At 35.2% G+C, this 24,235-nt stretch overlaps 1 protein-coding gene across 1 annotated transcript in view; it reads left to right on the plus strand.

Moving 5' to 3' along the window:
* Positions 1-24,235, plus strand: part of TBC1D22A (TBC1 domain family member 22A) — a 192,158-nt gene that overhangs the window by 130,682 nt on the left and 37,241 nt on the right. Inside the window, exon 12 of the mRNA XM_076329068.1 lies at positions 23,513-23,608. Coding sequence (XP_076185183.1) covers positions 23,513-23,608 — 96 coding nt within the window. The remainder of the gene's footprint in view (positions 1-23,512; positions 23,609-24,235) is intronic.

The raw sequence follows: 24,235 nt of genomic DNA on the forward strand, positions 1-24,235 counted from the left end.
TTGTGCAACCGTAAATCAGAACCTAGTCCCTTGTTTATTATCATTACTACGGAAAGTAGTGTTTGTATAGAAAATTTTCAAGTTTTGTCACAATATAGAATATTGTGTTGTGTTGATAATAGAGTTGAAAACAAGGAGGACCTGTGCTTCACAAGCTCCAGAGTTGAAAATAAGGACCTATCCTTATTCCAACTTAAGTACCATAGGAGATACCTATCCTGCTACTAACCTCATATTCTGATCTCCCCTATACCAAGGTGAGATTCATTATGACAGGATGGTTATAAATCTGCGAGGTTTGTGCTGTAGCTGTACCAGATTGCACATTAATTTTATTCATGAATGGAGTATGAATCATCTTTTAAAATACAAAATTTAGTAACTCTCAGTGGGGGGAGGAATAAAGCAATGTTTAGATAACGTTACGACTGCCAGAACAACAAATTCAAGAAGGCAAAATTATAATAGATCATTTCCTTTTCTGCAATTCTTTGATTCAGAGCTGTTAACAATTGCCAGACATGCACGGTCAGTTGTTTCGTGTTTTGAACTTTCTGGATGTTTCTAATAGAAGACAGAACTAGAGCATTATATATTCTTATTTACAGCATAGTATGTGGCTATAAAATATAGAATATACTTTACTTACAAACTATGTTGTAAATACTTCAATTTGTGACTTAGTAATTTTTTCCTGTATAGCTCAACAATTCCAAGAATTGTCATGTTATTTTCCATACATGTGAACTAGTTACAAATTCCATGTACATTTTTAAATTATAAATGCATCTTCACAAACAAGCATACAGGTGGTTATGCTTCATTTTTGCTAATTTATTCTTTTGGTGAGAGCAGTGTGTTTATGAATGCCATCATCCTTATTCAGTGTGTTTCAGTTCTTTTTCCTTGGAAATTTGCATTGGAAAGATGTGATATTGGTGCTTTTCAATTTAAATGCAGTAGCATCCACTAAGGAAGTTGCAGTACCTGTATTTCTAAGGGTGGCTGGCGTATGTTGTTGTAACTGACTGATTGTGTTAATCTAATCAAACTGTCAAAGCAATCCTTCTTACAACATTCTTCTTCATAAACCCATTAAGCATTTGAACTTGTAAGCCTTTTATGACTTTTCCTCAGCAGAAAGTAAACAGGGATCACAGTCAAAGGGAAAAGGAGTTAGAAATGAGAATATTCAGAAGGATTTAACTGGCAAGCTGATATGCAGCTGTGAGAAATGAACAGGAAAAAACATATCATGCCAGTTGCTCATCAACAATAATTAAAATATAGTTCATAAACTTATAGCTGATACTTTAAAAAGAACTAAGGTGTGTATTTTCTAGACTTTTTAATATAACATTTCAATCAAATATACTTTCCTTTTTGAGGATAGGTGATTAGCAGTGATTTGTAGAGAGTCCACGTTATCTTCCTGTGTGATGATCTTTCAGCCTGCAGATTAAGTCTCATTTAAAACCAAAGGTTCATTGTAAGAGGTTCATTTCTAATTTTGGTGTGAGGTTGTTTTTTTTCCTACTGACTAAAACTGAGATTTTTTTAGAGGGAGTTTGGTAGGAACTTCAGAAAACTTTGTTATCATCTGGAAATAACTAGAAAATAATAACAGCACCTATAGCATTGTTTGAGATAATTCTTGCTAGATATCTATACCTGCATTTTCCACATAAATCTTGTTTTGCTTTAAAAACAGCACTCTGAAATGTGCCATCCTTTGGTTTTCAAATATATTTTTTCTGCTCTTCCTTCCACGTACATTTTATTCCAGCACTTGGCAACGTAACCCAGTAGGGAAAGTTAACTTCGTTTGGTCTCCAAATACATGAGGAGAGCTGGCCTGTTCATTCACTCTGGTTCAGCAGGTTGATTTGCTGACAAATAAATGAGTGAAGCGGTGTCAAGAAAAAAAATCAATACAAATATTTTACATAAAATCTGATTTGTATTATAGGCAAATTATGTCTTTTTTTCAGTTAAGCCAATAAAGCCTTTAATTAGGTAAAAAATTGTTTATCAAAACTGTTTTTTTTTTTAAAATGGGATTATGATAGGTAGACCTTTTTGTGTGAATAAACTCTTACTCAAAGTACAAGGTGGTTTCCTTCAGGTGTTAGTATTGCTTACAGAGACAAGGCCTGCTTTTTGTTCATCTGCTTCTGCTTTCTTTTCCTGGTCTCAGGCAAACATCAGATTTGACCTCCAGTGTCTCCAGTAATCCAGTTTTTCATTATTTATATCTTATTTAGTTCCATATTCTTGTAAGATAGATCTCGGAAGCATTTCATTCTTCACAAAACATTAATATCTGTCCTGTATGGGTTTACATGCCAGGAGCACATATATTTGGAAAAAAAAAATTCTTTTATTTTAAACATGATGGCTTTCCACTATGGACAAGACATTTATATTGTTTAACAGCATAAGCAAAATCTAATGTTATTCCTTCAACAGGGGAGCAGGGAGAACAAAGTGTAGTAGAAAGGAGTTGTCTTGTATTTAACATTTCTAAATAAAACAGTTGTGTTAACATGCTTTGATCCCTTAAAGAACTGATTGTAATAGCAAGGGAAACTAAGGAAATTCTTTGATCTTTGAGTCATTTAAAACCATTCTGAATTTGTTTTTCTTCCAGTTTGTTCCTTTATGTAAAAACTAAATACCGCATTACTAGGTTTTCCATCATATTGCTAAGTCTAGGTCATTAACAGAAAATTATGCAAAGTCAGAGTAATGTTGCAGATGCTTTTATTGTAGTAAATTTTGGTCTCCGCAAAGGACTTTTTAATGAGGAATTTAACAATTACTCATTTTGGTATTAAAATGTAACGGGTATCTGTTTTCTTCTAGATGTGTTTGAATTTTTATTTGTATGATTTAAGCTACTCTATGTATTTTATCACCTTAGCTTTTTTCAGATTAATCAACTTGTTGCTATAAATGGTTTTTCCTAGTGTCATTTCAAAAAATTCTGCTAGTATCAGTAGAAAAGTAGACTTCGTGGAGTTAAATCTTCATTAAATGTTTTACTCACCAATTGTTGTGGTTTAACCTCAGCCGGCAACTAAGCACCACACAGCCACTTGCTTACTCCCCCCCAGTGGGATGGGGGAGAGAATCGGAAGGGTAAAAGTGAGAAAACTCGTGGGTTGAGATAAAGACAGTTTAATAGGTAAAGCAAAAGCTGCGCAGGCAAGCAAAGCAAAACAAGGAATTCATTCACTCCTTCCCATGGGCAGGCAGGTGTTCAGCCATCTCCAGGAAAGCAGGGCTCCATCACGCGTAATGGTTACTTGGGAAGACAAATGCCATCACTCCGAACGTCCGCCCCGTCATTTTTCTTCCCCCAGCTTTATATGCTGAGCATGACGTCACATGGTATGGGATATCCCTGTGGCCAGTTGGGGTCAGCTGTCCTGGCTGTGCCCCCTCCCAGCTTCTTGTGCACCTCCAGCCTTCTCAGTCGGTAGAGCATGGGAAACTAAAAAGTCCTTGGCTAGTGTAAGCACTACTTAGCAGCAACTAAAACATCGGTGTGTTATCAACATTATTCTCATCCTAAATCCAAAACACAGCACTGTACCAGCTACTAGGAAGGAAATTAACTCTATCCCTGCTGAAACCAGGACACCAATGCAGTAATTTTTTTTTTTTTTCATTTTGTCCTTATTCTGCTTCATTGGTTTCAGGAATACAGATAAATCCTGATTCAGAAAACCTTGATATTTAGAAAGAGTTCTTGGAAGTATGAAGATGAGCACATGTGGAAGTATGCTTCCTGAAGAAGCCTTTATTAAAGCACATGGCGTTAACTACAGGCTTAATCTCATGCTTAATCCTGAAACTGATGCCCAGAAGTTCTTTAATGTTGTGTAAAGCCAGCGTGTTAACAACCTTGAGAGGTCTTTAGCTCATCAAGCATGTGTCTTCTCGCAAGCTACCTTTGGTGCGGCCTAGTTCTTTTGAATAACGTTATTTAGTGAAACCAAGTGTGAGCTATGAGTGCTTTCTTGTTCTCCTATCAGTGGGGGGCTTAGACTTGTGGTATCTCAGCCGCCATTCATTTCCTTCCTTCTGCCCATGGCTATGAGGAGGATCCTGTTCTAATTTAGCTTTATCGTTTATTAGACATAATTAAGCAAGGCATAGGGAGCTAGGCAGTTCCGTGTCGTGCTGTTGTGAGAGGAGGCAGGGGATGGCTGGCTGGCCTTGTTATAAGCAATCATTTCTGGCCCCTTTCCACGTGTTGTGATTCAGTTTTATTGCCTGCATGTGCTAATAACTATTTGTTAGGATATAATTAGTATAACAGTTATGATCAGTTTTTGTTGCTCACCTATACTAAAAAAATAAAAAACCCTTTATTGATTTCTATCCATGCCTTCTCTTCCTTGTATGAGAGTTCTCTGCATAAATTATTGGGAAAGGGTGTCACCAAAATACTACGTACTAAAGTCTAGCACCACTGAAGATGCAATTTTAGCTATGTACTTTCACTGGGGAAGGTGTTTTGTAGAGCTACATCCTGAGTTTTGATCCCTTCATAAGCGTGATTGGGAGGTGCAGGAGACAATATTTAAAACATTCCTACTGGAAAAGTTGCCATTTATATCACTGGATCATTGTAGCTCCTCAAGAAAACGTCATCAGTTGAGTCACTCATTAAGTTTTAATGTATCTCCAGTATGCGGAGATGTCAGTTCATGCTCTCAAAACAGTGTTCAGAAGCCCCATTCACTTGCCACATCAGTGCCTTACTCCTGAGAAGGGGCACAAAGGTCCTCCAAGCAAGAGTTGATGGTGACAGATACTTCACGGCAGAGAGATTTCACTGTATTCCTGTTTGCTCTAAAATAGACTGTAGAGTGTAGTGCACTATTGAAATAATCTGCTTCTGGTCAAATAACACAAAGGCATTTCACAGTCTACAGCATCACCCTTTCTCTTCATCCTTAACGGAACAGCACAGGAATTTAAATAAGCTCACATGCAAGGAAGATTTTTTTTTTTTTAATAAAAATTTTAACTGAGGGAAAAATCAGAATATCTTAGTGAATGTAAGGAAATAGTAGCATAAACACATTGGTTTTGAGATTATGAAGTATAAGATTTACAGACTTGCAGCCTACTGTTGATTTAAAAGAGAATGTCCTAAAAAAGAATGAGTTTTCTTAGGATAGTTGCTGCATTTTGTTTGCCAAGCTTTCTGATGTCTTTCGTCCTTTCAGCCACTCTGTTTTATCAAGATTGTGTATATTTTTCAGTAGCATTATGAAAATAAGTTTTGACTGACATATTTTAAAAATATTTAGTAGAAATAAACCTTTCTAGAGGAAGAACACTTTTATAGCTGGTCAGAAAGTGGAGTTTATCATAACTAACTGTTGAAATATAAATTTTTGTAAAGCATTTTATAATATATTTATTACTGAAAATCCACTCAAAATATACTTGAGCTAGAAAGATACACTTTTTGTTTGTTCTTCCTGCTAAAGCACAGCTTACTTTCATGGTGGAGTCTTGATGATGTATTTGAAATTACAAAAATAAAAGCAACAAAACTCTGAGTCAGTCCTAAAAGCAATATTAAATCATCAATGACAGTTCAGTTTCCTGCCCAAGTTGTCTGATAACTTTGTTGATATAGTAGTCTAGATTCTGGGGGCATACTAACAGAGGTTTCATATCAGGCTAAATCCCTTGTTTTGGCTAAAGCAATGTGCACAACAGTCAACGGTACAGGGAGGAGACAGACTGAGCTACCAAAAGATTCCGCTTAAAATATTTACAATCATCCTTTCTTGGATCTGGATCTCTTGTTTTCTTCTCTTTATTATAATGAGCAAGAACAAGACTATTCTTAGGTCCTTGCATCAGCAAAAATAAAAAGAGTTTAAGGAGAATTGAGTATTAATAGATGAGACATTCTGTACTGAAATTCTGAATATCTTTCTCGCTAGTAGAATAATTACTCTGCCCATCCCTTTCTTCTGACAAATGGAACACAACTGCTGCCAGTTAAGTCTATTAATTGCATCCTTTATATCAACTTCCAACTCTTTCTATTAAACTGTTGTATGCTTTATTTAGTATATTATTCTGTAGATATGTTTCTTAGTGTTCGCGCTCAACAGATATTTATTTTTGTCATGCTTGCATTCCTCTGCAAGAGTGAGGGAGTGTTAAAGAATGTGTTGAGCAGTGTCAGATGAAGCTCATTGCTATTCTAACAGCATGACTGTGCTCCTTTAGGAGGGCATTCAATCCCTGGCATTCATTCCCTCACACTGATGTGATAACAGAATAAAGGAGCTTTACAGCTGATTGAAGTCAAGTAGCAGGGCCATTGTAAAGGCTCACAAGAAGATTACTGATGAATACCATTACTGCTGGAGGTTGGACTAGCAATTGTGCGTGTCCATGCTTTCTTATAGACAGTGAATAATGAAAGAGAGCGTGTGTTAATAATTATGAATTAGCTATGCTTTCCTGTTCTAGAGCGAAGATGGTGGTGTCCATTTGACTTCAGAGTGCTAAGAATTATGTGATAAATGTTTACCAAGTTCTGAGAAATCTTCAATTTTAAGTGGTAATTGGAGCTGTAGCTATATTATTTCTCTAGTTCTGAATATCAGAATAAAGAAAATTGGGCATGATGTTCTGTTTTAGCCTGGAGTCAAAAGGTGTTTGGCCACTTCAGGAATTAATGGAAATTCAGTTTTTCCCAGCTTTTGCACTGCAGCATTCTCGTTTTTCTTGTGACAGGAAACAGATTGAAGGCTTTGAATTTATTGCAGTATATTGAACATTCTTTGCTTATAAACGAAGCAGATGGCTGAGATAAAATCACAGACTCTTCTGTGGTTTAGTTTGGCTGAACATTTTTGAAACTAAAATACTTTGTGTCTGATTGTCTTTTCCTGCAGAGAGAGTATATGGGGAAACACTGCGTCAAATTCCCAGTCTGACTCTCATTTTTTTCTGTTATGCTTGTAAGTGATGATGGAAATAGAAGACACAAAAACTTTGCAGGAATTCTTTCACGTGCAAGAGGATAGTTCTTAACTACCTGTACTACCTCTGACAGGACCCTGGATACTCAGTAAAACCTCAGGTTGACCTGAGCTTGGAGGTGGGTTAACACAGCTCCTCCTCTTGCACTTGAAAGCATTCCAAAAAGGCTTTTTGAATTGTTTAAAAGCTGGTTATTATTAAGGAGAAGTTAGAATAATTAGTTTCTTTACTAGTCACAAAATTCTTTCTATTTATGAGAGAGCAGAAGTAAAAGGAGTTTGTATGCAACTCTACGTCTATTCAGTGCATCTTCGTAGGGCGGGTTTACTTCCAGGTTTGATTTCTAACTTTGAGTGTCTGCATTGGCAAATAGTGCAGTGCAATAGGAGTGGATCTGTGGAGAGAAACTCTACAAAGCAAGCCATGATTCAGTACATGAATGTATGTGAGAATGTATTTCAAAAGGATGCTTGCAATCCAAACCAAAACACTACAGTAGCTGTGCCCTTAATGACTTTCTGAATCCTAGCAAGCTCCTCAGAGCCCTCGCTGGGGCAAACTCTGCTTCCTGATCCTCTCATCAGTCTTTCTGGCTCTGGTTGGTGCAGGCCCCCAGTTCTTTGCTGTAATTTTTCTTCTGGTCTTCACTGTGGTCACTGGAACTTTCCTTCCTAGGTGTCCTCAGTTGCTCTGAAGGGAAGCTCTTAAGGGATCTCACTTTCCCTCTGGAGGCATCATCCTGACCTCCTGGTGTCTCTTTTTGAAAAGGAATATAACCCACACAAACTGAAAACTTATAGATCAAACTGACAATCTTTCACAATAGTCTTAAATTGGATCATCATAAATATCCATATGATTACTGTATACTGTATTGTATAACTTTTAATATATATTCCATTCTTTTTGATAGATGACAATAATTAGACACTATGCTGTGATTTTTTTTGTCTTTTATCTGTCTTTGAGAACAATGGCAATAATTCCATAGATTGTGTTGATATATCTGAATGAAAAAGGTATTATGAAAAGTAATAAATGGAAATGATGCCTCCAACTTATATTTGCTCTGAATTTGTTTCTAATGGAACTTTTATGAAACACAATAAATAGTATTGAAAATGCAAGTTTTATGTAGTGACTTAGGAACTAGTAGTAATACCTTGAATAAGCTAAATAGATATAAAAAGCTATACAGCAGGTTTTTTGCATTCTAGGCAGAAATAAATAGTTTATTTTGGAGGGGAAACATGGTCTCGTCGATAGGGCAATAACAGTTGAAATGCCTCTGCTTTCTTGCTTTTTCGTTTAAATACTGTCAGTTAATTTTTTTTCTTTTGCAAAAAGTTATGGATGAAAATTTCCAGATAACGTCAACAGTCTACTGTTTTCTTTTCTTTGCATAAATGGAGAACAGATTTTTTGAAAGTTTGTATAAATTATTAAATAGAAATCAGCTCAACAAACACTGTATCTTCTGATTATCCTTTAATAAATTATCGTGTAGCTGAAAAAAATTCTTATACATTGTGCTCAAATACCTTTCCACAAAATTAAGAGTAGCATTTTCATGATTGAGGCTTTAAGTTCTAATAGTCTTCCTGTTTGTTAATAAACAGGTTTTTCTTCTTTCTAACTAGATTCTTTCTTTGTTCGTAGTAATTTATCAAACCTGCAGAAAAGCAGTGGGTTAGTGGGAAAACAAATCAATCTGTCCTTTCTGAAAGGTATAAACAACTTTCATTAATGATACTTTTTTAAAGCTTAGATTGCAGATAAAGGAAAGTTGTCTCTTAGGTATGTTTTAACTTCATTTTAATATTTCAGGAAAAATCGCTTTTATGGGGGTGATGTGCTGTTGTTTTATTTTGAAATAATCCACCACCTGCTTTTTAATAAAATGTTTTCATAATTAAAAACTTTGATTTTGTTGAGATTTCCATAAGATACAATTTGAAATACGTTTTGTTGCATGATGCCGTATCACTTTTTGAAGTTAAATATTTAAGTGCAGACTAAATGTTTGTACAGTTGCAGTATATTTTTATTTTTTTAGAGTTTTAAGTGTGATTACTAATATAAGCTCTGAATACCTGCTATGTAAATTAGGGATGTGGTAAAGAGGTTTTCAGTTTTCTGACTTGTAGATTCCCTTCCCCTGTGGTATTGAGTCCTGTTTCATTACACATGCATTCTTCATTTCTTTTATCCTAACTGGGCTATGACTTCTTCTTTTTGTTTTAGTTTTTTTGGGTTTTTTTGTTTTAAATTCTTTGTCTCTGGTCCTGTACCCTTTATGGAAACAGAACTCTGCAGTTTGGATCCCTGTAGGCTCTCTATGAGCAGTGTGTGACAACCTTTACTTCCTGCCTGTTTCCATAGTAGCAGTACCTTGTTGTTTTTCAGATATGGGTATTAATTTGGTTTATAGTTTAAAACTCCAGGATGCAGAGGCTTTTCACAGCCTTCTAAGACTAGCCACGCTTTACTGAGGTAACATGAAAAATACACAGCCCTAGAAATGTTCATGATAGAGTCCTTGCTGTCTGAAAGATATGTGGCAAATGCAGATTCTTGAAAGGTGTCCAGGATCCATCTTCAGTAGATCATCGCTAGTCCTGAGAATTGTAAAACTTCTGGAATCAGTTAATTGTTTGACACCACTATTTCTATCCCTGTGCCTGGACAAGCAGTTTCTGCATGGTTCTGGGGGTCTCTTCAGTGGGTAAACCTTCAGTAGAACTCCAGGTGAGCCGATTTCTTTGTTTTGCAGCTCATTTTGCAATGCACGTTGGTTGGTTAGAGCACGTTTCTTCCAACTAATAGCACTGTAATGCCTCCATTTTGACTGGAATGAGCTACAGACATTGTCAGTATGTGGTGAGCTTCATCTTTCCACAGAGCTATTCTGTGATAGCAGAGATTATATACTGGTAAGTTTTTAATACTACCCTGAAAAATAGCGTGTACAGAAAACAGTTTTCCAAAATGGTAGTAGATGATCAGTATTGGCCATCATAAAATCTCTGCATGCAATTTTTTTTAAGGTATAGAAAATCTGATTGCAGTAAATGTGTTTTATTTTTTAATTTTTCTACATCCTTTACCATTTTGATATTAATTTAGTGTGTTTGGGAATTGAGGAATGGCAATGTACCCAAAGTAACTGGGGATGAGTAAGCTGTGTCAAAAATCTTGTAGCTAGGTACCAAATGAAGCTGTATTTGCAGCTTAAATGATATCTGAGATATTAAAACATTGGCACTGACTTAAATTTATGTTTGAAAGCACAGCTTGACGTCCTTCTTTCCAACATTTTGGGGTATATTCTAGTCAGATTTTAAAGCCTAAAAGTTCAGAGTCTTCAGTTGTCATTGCTATAAGCAAAATCATGGGAAAAATCTGTTTAGTTAATTTGAAAAATATTATAAAGCTGAAGGACGGATGCAGTAAAAAATTACATTTTGATGATACATCTATTAATAGATAGATCTTAGTTCCCAACTTGAGTAGATAATATTTTGTTTGGTTTCTGTTGTAATTTTCTAGAGGCTGAATTGTTACTTTGCTAAATATTTGTTCCTTTCACATTCATTTTGTTGATAAAATTTGTCCTAAAGCCTGGCAGCATGGTTTTTTTATGATTGTCTTGTTGTTGCTTGTTACAACTTAATAAAAGAGATTTGAAGAAAATTATATGAAAGTATAGTTTTTTTCTTTTATAATAGTAAAAGCCAAATCCAGTAAAAGTCATTTATAACCTCAGTAGGCACTCTTTTGAAGGCTTGAATAAAATAAATTGTAAAGCACTTCTGAAAATTTGGAGCGATGTTTAGGATTCTCATGCAGTATGCAGTGCCCACGTTGTTTCAGTAGGGCTAGTATTGTGCTTTTAAATTACTTTATCAATAGTTCTTGATTAAGGAATTTGCAGAAGGTACTACACTAGATGTTAACTGTGAATTTCAGCTGAAGATTCTGTGTTCAACCAAAAAGTTCAGCCAGATAGCTTTTATTTGGATCAAAGCTGTCCTCCCATTTTCAGCTGCTTAAGGCCATGGAGGTAGTGATTAGGGCACTCTTGCTCGCTTTGTCATCTGTTGGAAGCATCTCAAGATACTGGTACTGAAGACTCAGCCCTCTAAATGTCAACATAGATTAGTGGAGAGATGCTCACAAAAGCTGATGGAAAGAAAAATCAAGCCATGTTTATTGACAGCAGTAAGAGATTTGAGTAACTTAAACTTTAAACTCTGGTGATGTCATGTCAAATGTGAAAAACATGAAGCTGTACTGGTCACCTAAGGCTGTCAGTGTGGAAGAAGCTGTTGGAGAGCAAGGGCTTTTCAAGCTACTCAGCTGTGCTGTATCTGTGATGGAGTAAGGTTGTCCAGAAAAAAAACCTGTGTTATTGGTAATATTAGAATTAAAGTTGTATGCAGGTGGTAGTATCTTAAAATTTGCCTCACTTTCTGCCACTTTTTTTCTTCATTTACACTGCTATAGGATATTCTCATAGAAGCTTTTCTCAACAAAGAGGTTGCAATCTATATACTTAGGAAAGTGTTGATGATTAGTGTATGATACACCTCAGCTGGAGAAAAGTGTGAGAGTATTACTGCCTCATAATTGCTCAGGGCTCTTCTGGGTCAAGACAGATCTTTCAGTTCTCAGAGATAAGAGTAGTAGCATCAGAGTTAACCTCCAGAGAACCTTGTTAAAGCAGTGTGACAACTCTACAGGTGTTGCCATTCTCACATAAGTCTTTTGTTTCATGCTGCTGTCTTCAATCAGTGATCCGATATGAGGAATGATTATTAGTGCAGACCTTGACTTGTTTGTTCTGCTGTCCACCAGGTTTTGATCTTCAGCATTTTGAGAAGATTCAAATCAAAGAGCTTACCTTGATTCATTGTCCTGAGAGATATTTAAGTACTGAGCAAGCTGTGGCATCCATTGAGACATGTTGCATCTTCAGAACAGTAGTGTTATTCACAGGAAATATTTTTGTTGAAGCTAATAAAGTCAATTATATTTAGTGGATGTAGTTTCTCATTTTGATCAGAGTTCAGCAAAGCTGCACCCTGTCATCACTATTATTCTGTTTCTGTGCTAACCAGTTGGTGGATGGGAGTAGAAGTGGTCTGAAGAGTGTTTTTTTCATCAGCTTGGTGAGTCTTTTGTATTAACTGTTTAGGTAAGAAGCAGCTTATCTTATTCATCCGGACAAGATCAAGCTCCTGGCAATAGCTATCAAGTTTCTAATGAATTTAATTAAAATACATGCATTATTAACATTTCCAGCTGTGATATTGAGTGACTAGCAATTTTCAGATACTTGGAATGAGTAATGGTGTTGGCTTTTCAGTTGCTTTTGACATGAGCCCTTTTATAAACCTGCAGTTTTGCAGAATCACAGCTGTAGAGCCTATGTGCTGGACGTAGCTGAAGAGCAGCTGAATAATGTTTTCAGATGTTGTGCTTTTTCTTCTCTTTAATCAGTGAAGATGGTGCTGCATTCAGCAGCTGCCTAGTTTAGTTTCTGTGGCATTATTAGTATGTTAGTTTTAATAGAAGCTGAATGAAATGTAAAGCATGCAGGCCAAGGAATGTTGTTAAGCAGTCAGATGGTCACAAAAAGCTTGGTGAAATTACATCATTATCACGAGACAAGATTGAACATTCAGCCAAATTGCCATCCCTAAGTAGAGACTGATTGAGATAGTGTTGCTTTGCAAGGAAGCAGTATTTTCATGAGTAAGTGTTAAGATTTTTGCATGCCAGCAAGTGGAGGAAAATATCGGTTCCAAGTATTTCCTAGTCTCTAGAGGAATACTGGTGATCAGAAATTAAGGATTTTGCTGCTAGTGTGTAGAATGTAATGTGGTTTAATGATGATAGAAGGGGATGAAAAAAGCTAGTGGTGTATCTTGAGTATCTTTGTAATGGTTGTGCTAGAAACTTGGGTGGTGTTCTTGACTCTGTGTCATGACTTGACTCTGTCGTGACTAAGCTTGAAAAGATTAGCTTGGAAAACAGGAAAGGAAGGCAATAGCTCGTGCTTATTACTAAATACCTTTTTGGTGTTTCTGTTTCTGCTGTCCTATCCACTTATCTTCTTAGTCAACAAGACCACCTATTGGAAAACATGTGACTGAATGTGATACACATATTTGTTCATTCTTATTTCTTACGTTGTGTTCCTTGAAAGAAAGAAAAAATCATTGGAATGGTTTGCTTGAAAATTTAGTTGTTGTTATTATTCAGAAGAAATTAGGTCTTTCTTAGACTACACAGGGTTTTGGTATAAATGTCATTTCATCTTCAGAATCTAATAAGAAATCTTCACAAAACGTTTACATGTTACATTGATGTAATCATCCTTTCATTTTACGGATGTGGGAATTTGAGGATTGTAGAGTTTCTGTTCACTGGACAAGAATTCAGTAGTATCTTTATTGGATTACTTAGTATACTTTACTCAAATAACCAGTAATATTCATTTAAGTGTTCCTTGCAATCAAAATACCAACTTTTGTCCAAAAAGGCACACACGTAAACCTCCATATCTGGAACTGACATATGTGGCCTAAAACATACTCAATGAGAGGATGTCTTTGAATTACATGTTGGCAGTGTGTTAGTGAGCATATTCTTGTTATTTGCTGAGAAGTTGGGATAAGCAACTATTAGTTTTTAATACTGTTATTTAGATGTTGGTTTTGTCTTTCAGAGAGACATATATAAATGTGACATGTATTTGTACAGTTATTCAAATGATTTTTTCCAATTGTGAAGTGTTAAGCTAACACTTTTTACAGGTCTGCTTTGAATAATTAATTTAATAACTTTTATTAAAGCTAATAATATGGTAACGCTAACGCCAATTAATCAAGCAATTTTACAACTATTATACAACTATTTCAGTATCTTTGAAATCCGGGAGCTAAAAGCTCTAGTGGTTGTCTTAAGCATGGATTATGTATTTCAGCAAAATGTGATAACCGATTAATATCTGCAGAAAAGGATATCATTGTGCTCTTTTTAATGAATTAACAATTTCATACAAAAATTCAGCCGTCCCATTGTTTAGAATAAAGGGATACATGTAAATGAGGCCAGTGCTGCAATTGTATTTAAACAATGCTGACAGTTCTTCTATTGTGTCCATTAATTAATTTCCCAGCATCAAGGTTCTCTGGGAATGAACTGCAAAAATAATTAAAATGATACATGAGGTAAATATAGTTTAGAAATTCAAAAGGTGAAATAGGGAATTAGTTTAGTAAATATTAGTCATACTGCTTATTTGTGCTCATTTGCCTTTTAAAAGCAGGCTATTGAGGAAGTATGATCCGGTTTTGATTCAAGTGATCTGCTGAAGTTCTGCTCACAGGTGGAACAGTTGCCATATTCTTTTTTAATCAATGGTGCCTGTCCTTGTTTCAAATCAGTAGTCTGCTTAAAGCAGGTTAACATTTATGTAAAAATACTTTGCCTTACAGCAAAGTTCTTCAGAATTAAATCAGTTGCAGCATATTTTTACTAATAATTTTGTGTGTGCTTTGTAAGGTAAATCATATCTTTAAGTAGAATTCTGTGACTAAAAGCAGGTTTGGTTTTGGTGTTACAGAGCTTTGTTTTTTTCCACCACAGTTTTGGCCCACTAATTGGTGTCAAGTCACTACTTGAGAAAGAATTTAAATGTTCAAGTTCAAATTAAATTAGTGATTTCAGATAGAATGAATAGGGTCTTAATTAGAAGTAAACTTCAAAACAAATTTCTTTCCAGCTGGACAATCATGTCTGAATAATTGAAGCCCAACTTTAAGCCTAGCTTAAAATAAAAGAAGTCTTTGCAGTAAGTGTTCTTTCTGTCATTGAATGTGGATGAAGCAAAGACGAGATTTAAATTTTGGTATCCCAAATGTGCATGCCTTTTGAAAACATTTTGTCTGGAGGTTTTCACTCAAATCTGCCATATAACCTATTAAAAAAGAAACAGCCTGCAGCTTTTAGAAAATGTTTTCTTCAACTTCACCTGTGCTGGGGAGGCCAACTAGTCTGTTGCTTTTGGTTTTATCCTCATCTTACTGCTCCTCAACCTTTCGATAACAACTCAGTCAGTACTTCCACAGCTTCTCTCATGCAAGAGGAGTTTTAAGTTACAGTGGGGGGGCATGTGAGAAAATTAAAGATGCAAAATGAATTTCCTGGGAAATAGCCAGAGGGTTAGACTTTTCAAGCATGTGTACATTTTTGAAAAGCCTGTTGCTAGTGTCATCTTCTCATATCCTCTTACAGCTTGTGTGATCTGACTGCCTAAGCCTTTTCCTGAGGACAATAGTTGGGACTACGGGGTGTAGGGAAGTGTATGCTTCAGCTTTATGCTCATGCAAGAAACAAAATACATTGTATGCTTGTGTTTCCTGCTGTTAGAGGAAGTAAAGGGCATAGTGATGCTCAGTGTTAATTACATAGAGATTCTCTACTTTAAGAAATTACACTGCGCCATGGCTTGGTAAGATAATTAGGTACCATATTAATGGCTCTAACCGAAATACTTTGTTCTTTAATACAATGGCTGTGGCGAACAAAGGAAAATATAGCTGTAAGTAATCAACCACTTTCTAAAACCTAAACAGTGTAAATTATCCACTGTTATTGATGAGGACTTACAATGTTATGTGGTTGTTATTTGTTAATGCACCGAAACCAGCCTGGAGTAGTTCCATTAGTTCTTGCTGCTGGTTCTGCTGTTCTCATCTCCAAACAAGTTAGGAGTTTTTGATCTTAAATACTTACATGGAAGAAAAACTTGCAGAAAGTATTTTGTTTTTCTACTAGAGGAACCATAAATATGTATATTAGATTGGGGTTTTATATCTCATCCCTCACCATTATGTTGTTTGTTGAAAGCTAAAATCGCGGTGATTGATTATCACTGGTAGAATTCATGCTCACATTGCCACATCCCTGTTCTGGCCATGTTCTGCCTAGCCATAACTAGTAGGTAAAATGGAAGTTGTCTGCCTTCTGCTTTGTAGAAATTCAAAGCAGCAGATTAAGTAATATTTTCTCCAGTAAGTACAAAGAACAACTAATGGTCACTCTTCACTGCAGATGAGAAGAGGCTTATTAACATGGGAAATTACAGAAAAGAAATCAATAAGCTTTCTGACGGTTTCACTATGCATAATTCTTCCGTGTATATCTAGGTTCTTTTCAAAGTAATGTTGGAAATAAGTGTTGCAAAATGTAATTATTCTCCCTGTGTAGAGTTCAGTGTCACCTCACATTTGTATCGAAGGCATTCTCCAAGAAAACTGCCTTATTCCACTTTCTTCTGTAAATACCCAATTCGGCAAGAAAGGACTATAAGGGAGTTGCACAAGAAGCTCCATTCCTTTGCTAAGACCTAGCACCTTTCCTGTGTGTAAAGGTAATAAACCACCAGTTAAAAAATAAAATCAGGAGATAAATAACTATAAAAGAAAAACACATTTCAGTATTGGATGTGAAGGTACCTCATTGAGTGAGAATCCACTTGACATCCTAGTCATGATGAACTCTTTAAAAACTTTGTGATGAATTCTTTAAATGAACCAAATGAGAAATGCTGAATTTTTTTCACCACAGTTTAATTCTGGAAAAGCTAGGACAAGAAATTCGAATACACACTTAAAGTTAGTTATTTTTTTATTCTATTTGAATTGCCCATGTTAGCAAGTGAAGAGGACAGTAATTTAAACTACACAAGCTAATGTGGAAAGTTATATAAAAGATGCTTCTTAAAACTAAATGATTAATGGGAGAGTGGATAAATCAAGTAAATAGTAATTATCAACAACATCCATTTATGTTTGATATTGATTATAGTCTTACAATGAATTTTGCAGGCCATATGGAGCATTCTAACAGGGCAAAACATTGGTCCAAAAAAATTCCAGCAATGGTCTGTGTTCCTTGTGGCTGGGATTTCGCAGCAGAGCTTTGTATCGCGAGTCATCTTTTGGGAACTGTTGCCAAGTTGTTGTTGACTAGATCAGAGAGACCAACTACTAAATTGTTAGGAAAACTGATCTTCACCTAGTTTTCAGTATAAATCTGCCAAATCTAATAGAACATTGTAAGATAAACAATTTTTGTGAACATTCCTAGCAGAAATAGGAAATGTGAACACGGTTCTTGTAAAGGTTTTTTAAAATAGCTCTTCTATAAGGGACTTACAGTGAGCACTAAGGGTTGAGATAACAATTTTTGCATGGTGTTTTGGCTGTGCCAGGTACTTCTAGCTTGCTGTTATGACCTGAAAATGTTAGTTTCCATTACAGATTTTAAAGTGCTATGAAATGTATTTGGATCAGATTTGTTTTTAATGCAAAGATCAAACCAACCCATAAATTTTCATATTAATTGATGGATGTTTGCATTAGAAACAGCTACTTCTAGGCCTTACCTAGAAGTAAGGTTGGGTTTTGGTTTTGTTTTTTTTTAAGCATAAGTGATCCGACTTTGTTGCTGTGTTTATTGTCAGATTAGATTCAGCTTAGGCAAGTGGTGTTGGTCACTTACTGCTTTTAGGATCATCCCCTTGGGACTAGTCATGGTGAAACAAAAACAATGATAGAAGACAATCAAAAAATGTGCTAACTCAGCAAAAATAAATGTTTTTAATAGGTATTTTTATGTATAACTGTTAAATACTTATTAACATGTATCATGACTAAAATTTAAATTTTTAGCACCACAGAATAATCAAAATTTCATTATATAACTGACTAAAACTGACAGGCAGGAGAAGGTTATGATCCTACATGAGTAGGTAGGCTGCTGTGTACAATGAAAATAGTTGCAATCCTTGAAGTATTCTAGTATCTTGTAGAATGACAAGATTTAGGTGACTTCAATACAGTGTTCTCTAATCATAATATTCTTTCACCACAAGTAAATATGACATTTTAAGAAAGCGTTGTCACGATTTTTGTAGTGAGAAATCATACCTTGCAGAGCTTTAAAAGCCAGTGAACATATGCACCAGGTTGATGTAGCCTACTGAGATTGCTGAAAACAGTGAAGAAGGTTCTTCACTAAAGGTTATTAAAGAAAAAACACAGCTGTGGAATTAAAGGGAATGCCCTTGTATGGATAGTAACTGTCTGAAAGATAGACAACAGATGGTAGAAATAAGCAGGCAGGTTTCAAAATAAAAGGAAATCACATGTAATTCTTTGTGATGAGGCTTTAGCTATTTCTGCTGAAGTGATTGGAAAAGGGATACAGGAGTGAGACAACAAAGTTTGCTGCCAACACTGTTATTCAGAGTAGTAAAGGTGAGAGGTTGACAGCAAGGAGTTGCAGGACTTCATGTTGCTGTAAACAACCAGGCAGTAAGTAACAGGTGAAATTCCACATGAACAAATATAAAGTGATATTGTGCGTGTGTGTTTGGAATAATCCTAACTTTACCTGTACAACTATGTGGTTCAAGTTAGCTTTCTGCACTCAAGCACCAGAGGAAAATATCAGCTCAGTAACAGTCAAGAAAGAAAAAGAAAAAAAATCAAAGGCTTGGAATTACTGGGAAAGGAAAGGAGAACAAAATATCATTATGCAGCTATATGAGTTATGTTCTCTCAACGTCTTACATGCTGTATATGGTTTGGACTCTATTTCAAAAACAGAAAAGTATAGGAAAGGATGCTTAAGAAGGCTGAGCAAAAATGGTGGAACCGGTATATGAGGAATGGTGGAATAGACCAAAAATTTCTAGTCAGTGAAAGAAAAGGAAAGATGGAGGGACTGAAGAAGGTGAATAGGAAGTGATTGTTCATACTGTCTTTCAATGAGGTAACTGAACAGCTTTGGATAAAGCTAGCAGGCGTCGGGTTTAAAACAGACATGCTATATAACACACACTTGCATTTTGGAATTCTTTTGCCATAGGACTTTGTGATTACCAAAAAAGCTTACAGTTGCAAAAAGCTGTGGGCAGATAAGTGAAGATAAATGCATTAACAGCTATTAAATGGGCATATTCTACAGCTTGTGTAAGGACATCTCTCAGCACGAAAGATGGAAGAATATTCTGGGGAGGTACTGGTATATACAGTTGTCTGCTGTTGGTCATTCCTGGTGGCAGGATAGTTACCCTGATGGACCCCTCCATGGTTTGCTCGTGCTGTGTTGCTTCTCAGACTGGAACTCTGAGTCTCAGTTTTGACAGTGGGTTGAGTCTGTGCCTAGGAAATTGGAGCTCCTGGCTGATGGAAGAAGCAAATCTTGGAGGAGCAGCCAACGTATTCCACTTTACAAGATGATCCTGCACTGGCTTCCTTCTCTTCTTCTGCCATGGATTGCTTGGATATTTTTGGGAAAACTACTTAAACCTCTTGACAGCTAAACTATCTGCTCTCTGAAATACAGTAAAAACTGAGTTGCTTAAAGTTGCTTTATTAATCTGTAATCATAAAGTGTTTGGAAGTCCTTATGTCTGAACCATTATTTGTGTGTGAAATGTGGTGGTTTAATACCTAACCCTGGCACAATTTCATAGCTTTAATCATTCTGAGTACTTCAAAAATAATCAGCTATTGTATATACTCTATCAACAAATACAATACCATGAGATATTACCCTCCCTAAATGATCAAGTATCCAGGATATGGGAGGCAGGTTAGACTAATTGTTGACTAGACATTAATCAGTGTAGTCATACAACAAAATTTGCATTCTTTCAGTGATTGTCTAATTCAAGAGGTTTGGGGAGTACAGTATAAAGAATGTACTTTCATTTCAGCTGCAGCGGAGATCCAGCATTTGCAGGGCAATGAGATATTTGTGATGTTAACAATCTAAATGATTTTTATTGATAATGACAGATGGTTCTTAGATAATGTGCTCTGAGTCGTCTGTAATATGTTCAGAATAAGTCTTCTGGAAGGTTGTACATCTGTCTTGAGATCTTTTGCTAAAATATTTAAATCAAGGTCATTGTTTATATTTGATTTAAAATAGCTTTTAGCTGGTAGTCTGCATTTCTGTACATTTAGAGATCAAACTGTTTGTAACTGAAAAAGCTATAAATGGAAAAGTATAATAGGTAGCAGGTGTTAGAAAAGGCAATTATGCATTAGGTGTTTTACTCAATTTCCAAAACTGTCTAAAACTATCCATTGGAAATACTTTGTAGCCTAGACTTATCTCTAAAGCATGATGAATTTTTAAATCTATAGGGGGATATGCATTTTTTCTCTAATGAATTGCATATTTAAACCTATTTGGTTTCATTTAAAAGAGCTGAAGAAAATTGTATTGAAAAACCCAAAAAGGTTGAACAGAAAAATCTCAAGAAAAAAGTACAGGTCCTTATATCCTTCCAGATATTTTTTCTGCAATTCCTCAAAAACATTTTCAATTTCCAGTATTGCAGTTCTGGGGTTTTTTGCTTTTTTTTTTTTTTTTTTTAAACCACTTATGTTGACTTTCTGGCTATGGAAGTATTTTCTTTATTATGTGATAATAAAATGAATTCTTGGGCTTAAAATGAGAATCTTAGGTTATTATCAGAAAAAAGAATACTCGATCTAATTTGACTACCTATGTCATATTGTTTTGTGAGTCAATGTAAGAGAGAGCAAAATAAACAATTTTGCCCACAGCTACTGCAAATTGACTTTGAAAGTTAAAATGCTGCTTTCAGATATTTTTCTTTAATCCTGCCCCCTTCTCCCCTATGCTTTTCAAGAACTTATATAATGTTGGAGGAGTGAGGAGGAGAAAGGAGGATTAGAATATATTAATACCAAACCAAGTTCCTTTCAGTTCCCTCTTGCTCATGTCATGTAATTAAAGAAACGTAAACTTTTATTATATTCAGGTAGAATAACAAATAATCCAATACATGAAATAACCTGATTAATAATTATTATTTTGAATGAAATTTTCCTGCTTACAGACTATTCAGTCTTCCTACTTCTTCATCTGCAAAAATAGTCTTCCTCTTTCTTAATCTACCTTCAGCAGTATTTCTGTACTTTTCTTTATCTGTTCAGCAATCTCAGTCCAGCTTTATTTGCCTCCATCTCATAACCATCATTTTTCTTCTTCCCTGCTTTCCTGTTTGATTGCAAATGCTCAGGCTGGTGCCATGCTCTTCAGTTACCCATTCTTTGAAGTAGGTCTAAACGCAGATGATAGTTCACCTGGTAAAGGTGAACTGAGCTGGTTCTTACTATGCCAGAAAGTCTTCACTGGTGACAGCACATACTTTAGAGTGGGCTTCTTGAAAATGCGTTGGTGTTTTCTTGTACAGACTTAGTCTTAAACACAGTCTATTTCGTTGGACATTACTACCCTGTTTGCCTTCCAAATTTGAAGAAAGGTTGTCACTTTTATGAGATTATGTTTGTATTCCAAAACAATAGAAACTTTTCATGTATGATTAAAGGCTACTACTTGAAAGGACATTTTTAAAATTCATATTAAAAGTGAGAAATTGGTTGCAGTTCAGTGCTGAGAAAAAATAGACCACAAGTACTGTTTCCATACTTAATTTTTTAAATTTTAAAATACCTTTTCTCATTTTAGAGATGAAAATGTTATAAAAGTTTATCAAATTTAAAAAAAATAATGCATGTTCTGTAAATTTATTTACACAATAAAGTAGGAAGAGGGTTGTTTTCTTAGAATTGGCTTTTTGCATTTTTTGAGAGTTGTTTTTTAGATTTGTGTTTTAGATTGTTTAAATATTGCCAAAATAGTATCTGATATAAGTGGTAGCAGCACTTTCCTTACAAGCATGTCTTCTGGAGATACCATTTTATGCTTTTATATATGTTAACTTTCCATCCCAAGACAAATGCCAACGCTAAAGTAAAAGACATGGATTTTTCAGGAGGATGGTAGCAAGTACATGATTCTGTAAAACTTTAATATTGTAAATTGGACTTTACTTTGATTTTTCTGATTAAGACAAACTCTAGAGAGAAGTCTAGTTAAAATTACCATATGCTTTGTCTGTCCTGGGATTTTATAATGTTATTCAAGTCATGTTATTAAAGAAAAGTGTTTTCCTAGAGTAGGAAAAATATCACAGGACCTTATGATCAGAATCTTCCTTTTCTGGTTCCAAAATTAACTAATTCCTATTCTCAGTTCCAACTACACTTTTAAACTTAAAACTTCCCTGCAAATAATTGGCATCATCTGTTTTCTTGACTCTTACTGATTTGGTGGACAGGATGATCTCTAGTTTCTGCAGCTGCTAACATGGTGTTTGTACCAACCCCTTGCAGTACGCTATGCACTTCTATCAGTCAAGGGTAGAGGAGAAGGAAAAGTGGTAGGAGGAGAATATTTTTCCTTCTCCGCTTGTGATAGCAGTGCGGTTACTTTATTGCACTGTTATGAATGTTATGTGGAATATTTTAAATACCGTGCTCTTCTAGGTTAAATAGCAATAAAATAGATATTTTACCATGTTGTTTTACATAAGTTGTTTCCGTTCACTTTACTTGAGCAGAACACTGTATTTTTTGAAATAGTAAACTGCAATTTTGAAATGACCAGTAGAGAATATGAAAAAAATTTGCTATACTTCTAAAGCACTACAATTCGATCTTATAAATTATTTAGATATCAGCATTTAAGTATCCCTACATTTGTCAGATTATGTAGCTTAATTTTATAATAATTATTATTTTTAAATGTTATTTTAATGAGATTTTACATAGCATTAGGTCACAGTCATCACATTGATAATTAAATATGATAATTATTTTTTCAGTTCTTAGTGGTATAGAAAATAAAATCTAAGATTAATTTGGTAATACAAGAAAACTTAGTGAAGTCTTTTAAAAGTAGGATCACAAATTTTTCTGAACTCTTAGGTATACTTATAAAATCTTACTTTATAAAACTCCCCCTAGAAATTGACTGAATCTGCTGACTTGAACTAGAACAGAATGCTGCAGATCTGAATACAAATCTGAGTTGTAAATGTTTTGTGTTACAAGAAGTAGATTTTTTTCGTTTAGTAAAACCCTCTAATTCAGTCAAATATAGACCGAGTTGTGTATTTTTTAAATGCTTAATAATTTCCTATAGCAGAATTTATAATGAAAAAGCTACTAGTATCAAATGAAACTACACCATTCATTCACACCACAATATTGAGCTAGACAGTGCAGTATTTCATGCCAGATATAAGCTAATGGATAACATCAGAAATGGAAGAAACACATCTGTAAAGAATGAATTTAAATAGGAGAAATGTATACCTCACCTTAATTCCTGTTACAGATAATAGCTATGAATAGGTTTGGCATAGATGAAATGCATACATGTTTGTGATACAAAGAGAGAGAGGTTTAGCTGACATTTGTAGTTAGTAGTGAATGCCATAAAAATACACTTGGGGTATATGGTGATCAAACGTATTATTTGTGTATTGACATGATTATTTATTTCTATTTTTTTCTAGTCTGAACCAGAGGGGTTTTCTCACTTCCACTTGTATGTCTGTGCTGCCTTCCTTGTCAGATGGAGGAAAGAGATCCTGGAAGAGAAAGATTTTCAAGTAAGTGAAGGGGATATTTTTCAAGCGCAGGGTGGTATTTATTAAATTTAGCTTCCTAGAGTTACTTGGGGATGAATTTATGACAAAATAGTAGCAGTTGCAACAAGACTGACAGTGTCTGGCTGTTTGTCAGAGTTGCTCCAAAACTGTTAGACCTGAAGTGATGGACTATAAGCAGTAGGAGATGTATTTTCTTTGTTCACTCTGGAAAAATGCTGTTTTAACTGAGACAGACTTTGAGAAGATGATTTCTGGAGATACAAGTAAAGCCTTGGTTTTTCACAAAGAGATTTTCTGAAAAGGTAACTGGATTTTTTTTTAATCTTAAATGCATGACTGGAGTTATTTATTTATAACCTCTCATCTGTGTAATATAACAGCACACTCTAACAAGGTGATGTTCATTCTTTCAAAAAAGCCAGGCAAGCAGTCTTTTAAAATAAGGAGCCTGCTTTTCAGTGGGAAATAAAAGGACTGTAAGAGTATTTACTTCAGGTCCCTACATTTCAAAACCTTACATTTTTCCAGCAAAGAGCATATCGGGGAGTTGTTTGGAATGGGATTTGAATATGGTAAATAGGAGAATCATTTGCATACCCCTGTAGAAGTTCAGTTATGTTTGTGAAT

The sequence above is a fragment of the Aptenodytes patagonicus genome, chromosome 1 (genome assembly GCF_965638725.1).
Source record: "Aptenodytes patagonicus chromosome 1, bAptPat1.pri.cur, whole genome shotgun sequence".
Lineage (NCBI taxonomy): Eukaryota > Metazoa > Chordata > Aves > Sphenisciformes > Spheniscidae > Aptenodytes > Aptenodytes patagonicus.